A 3,248-nucleotide genomic window follows, 5' to 3' on the forward strand; every position below is an offset into this window, starting at 1 on the left:
TTAATTTTTACGTTGTTAAATTTTGTGTTCTTTATGCAAAATTTCAAAGCGACTTTCAAAACACGAATTGATCTTGATAAATTTTTAAATTAAATAACGTTACACAAATTCCCTGAGGAGAACGATACTTTTCTTATCACTGTATTACTTGTAACGATTTGGTATACTTGCCAAAAAGTTATCACTAATTGATCAGGGAAGTTCGGCCAACATCCTGTATTGGAAAACTTTTCAGCAGATGGACATACCGGACGAATCCATAATGCCTTTTAACGAGCAAATCTTGGGATTCGCAGGAGAACGGGTTGATACAAGGGGATATGTGGACTTAAGGGTGTGCTTAGGGGCAGAGGTGGGGGCGAAGGAGTTAAGGGTGCGTTTCCTGTTGGTAGAAGCGGAAACTTCATACAACGTGCTGTTGGGACGACCTTGTCTTAATGCGTTTGGAGCAATAGTGTCCACCCCTCACTTGACGATGAAGTATCCCGCAGATGATGACACGATCCGGACGGTTAAAGATCACCAGAGGGTAGCAAGGGAGTGTTACGTGGCGGGGTTAAAGGTGCAACCTCCAAGGCATAGGGTGTGTGAAACCCGTCCGGCAATCTCGGCTGCTGAGTTGGACCCAAGAGAAGACACCGCCGACCGGGTGGAACCGATGGGGGAAATCCAGCCATGTCTCTTAGGAGGCGAGGACCGGGTGACAATGGTCGGCAAGGATCTTCAGGATGGCGAAAGGCAAAGGTTGGAGGATGTGCTGGTGGAGAATAAGGATTTGTTCGCCTGGACTGCATCGGACATGCCAGGTATCCATCCTGACGTGATTTTGCATAAGTTGTTTGTGTTTCGAGATGCCCGACCGGTATCTCAGAAAAAGAGGAGGCTAGGTATGGAGAAGAGAAGGGCGGTAGGTGAAGAGGTGGGGATGTTGATCGAGGCCGGGTTCATAAGGGAAGTCAAGTACACTACTTGGCTGGCCAACGTAGTCATGGTAAAAAAGTCCAGTGGTAAGTGGAGGATGTGCATTGACTTCACGGATCTAAACAAGGCTTACCCGAAGGATACGTACCCCCTACCAAACATTGACGCGTTGGTAGACGGGGTGTCCGAGTATGAGGTAATGAGTTTCCTGGACGCCTATTCAAGGTATAATCAGATACCTATGTACCGTCCGGATAGCGACAAGACCGCTTTCATTACCGAGCAAGGAACTTTTTGCTACGAGGTCATGTCGTTCGGTTTGAAGAACGCAGGGGCTACATACCAAAGGCTAATGGACAAAGTCTTCCAAGGGCAAATAGGAAGATGCATGGAGGTATATGTTGATGATATGGTGGTGAGGAGTCGGTCGGTTGAGGAACATCTGGCAGATTTAAAGGAGGTTATGGGGCAGCTTCGAAAGTTCGATATGCGCCTCAATCCCGCTAAGTGTACCTTTGGGGTGAGGGCGGGGAAATTCCTAGGTTTCATGTTGACCGCATGGGGAATTGAGGCAAACCCCGACAAGTGTAAGGCGGTGCTGGAAATGAGAAGCCCCCAAACGGTGAAGGAAGTTCAGAGGCTGGTGGGGCGGCTAACGTCGTTGTCACGGTTCATCCCTCATTTGGCCGGACGGGCGAAACCGATCGTCAGGGCCATGAAGAAGACCGCGTAGGAATGTTGGGATGAAGAGAGTGAGGAGGCCTTCAAACGGATAAAGGGGGTTCTTACCCAGCCTCCAGTGATGGGTCGGCCGGAACATGGGCATGAATTACAGATCTATTTGGCAGCTTCGGAGGGGGCCATTAGCGCGGCCCTGATACAGGAGGTTCCCCAGTTCAAACTGGTGTATTTCGTTAGTAGAAGCTTGAAGGAGGCAGAGTTGAGGTACCAGCAGTTGGAGAAGGTGGCCATGTCCCTGATTTACGCCGCTCGGCGGTTACGGCCATACTTCCAAGGGTTTCAAGTCGTGGTACGGACGGACTACCCGATAGCCAAGATCTTACGAAAACCAGATTTGGCAGGACGGATGATAGGGTGGTCGGTAGAACTATCGGAGTTTGGGTTGAGGTACGAGCCGAGGGGGTCGGTACGGGGTCAACATCTGGCGGATTTTGCAGTTGATCTACCCCCTGAAGAGGGGGAATTCTGTTGGAAACTTTCAGTTGATGGGTCGTCTAGCCTAAGGGGAGGAGGAGTGGGGGTGGTCTTGGAAGGGCCGAACGGGATACTGATTGAGCAATCGTTGGTGTTCCAGTTCAAGGTTAGCAACAACCAAGCCGAATATGAGGCTTTATTGGCCGGGATGGAGTTGGCAAGGGACCTAGTAGTAGGTCGGCTGGAGTGTCAGACGGATTCCCAGCTGGTCGAGGGGCAGATAAATGGGAGCTTCCAGGTGAAGGAGGATCTCCTGTTACAATATTTTCACAAGGCCAAGCAATTGGCCACAAGCTTCAAAGAGTTCACATTGCGACATGTTCCCCGATCGGAGAACAGCCGTGCCGATACACTGTCGAAACTGGCCGGCGGAGTCACGAAAGGAGGGTTGTCTTCGGTGATCAAACTGTTGGTAACCAAGCCGACGGTGGAATGCTGCGCCATTACTACCAGGGGAATACAAAGTACCTGGAAGGACGAGATAGTACAATTGATTCGGAGGCAGGATGACGGGGGGGCCTTAAGTACCGAGGAGGCCAAGAAGATCGCTCGGTATTGTTTGATAGGTGATGAGCTATACCAGAGGGGTTACGTCACTCCGCTATTGAAGTGTTTGCTGGAGAACGAAGCGGAGTACGTAATGAGGGAGTTACATGAAGGGATGTGCGGGAGACATACAGGTGGGCGAACTCTACGAGCTAGAGTGCTAAGAGCAGGGTTTTTCTAGCCGACGTTAGAAAAGGATTGCATGGCGTTCGTCCGGAAATGTGGAGCCTGCCAAAAGCATGGGAACGTTTTCCATGGTCCAGCGGTGGAGTTGCAAGGAATAATGTCCCCTTGGCCATTCGCCCAGTGGGGAATGGACATTGTCGGACCACTGCCAACCGGGCGGTCTCAGATGAGGTTTTTACTGGTGGAAGTGGACTACTTCACAAAATGGGTAGAGGCTGAACCTTTGTCAAAAATCTCTGCCGCCCAAGTTCAGAAATTTGTATGGAAGATCATTTGCCGGTTCGGGTTGCCCAAAACGGTCATTACGGACAACGGCCGACAGTTTATAGATAAGAAATTGGAAGCTTTTTATCGGGAGTGGGGCATAGCTCATGTCACCA

At 50.3% G+C, this 3,248-nt stretch overlaps 1 protein-coding gene across 1 annotated transcript; it reads left to right on the forward strand.

The window, feature by feature from the left end:
* The first annotated feature begins 1,723 nt into the window (after positions 1-1,723).
* On the forward strand, positions 1,724-2,863 carry LOC106753605. The gene has a single exon (XM_014635425.1). The coding sequence runs from the start codon at positions 1,724-1,726 to the stop codon at positions 2,861-2,863; it is 1,140 nt and encodes a 379-aa protein (XP_014490911.1).
* The last annotated feature ends 385 nt before the right edge of the window (positions 2,864-3,248 follow it).

This window comes from Vigna radiata, unplaced genomic scaffold (genome assembly GCF_000741045.1).
Source record: "Vigna radiata var. radiata cultivar VC1973A unplaced genomic scaffold, Vradiata_ver6 scaffold_134, whole genome shotgun sequence".
Classification (NCBI taxonomy): domain Eukaryota; kingdom Viridiplantae; phylum Streptophyta; class Magnoliopsida; order Fabales; family Fabaceae; genus Vigna; species Vigna radiata.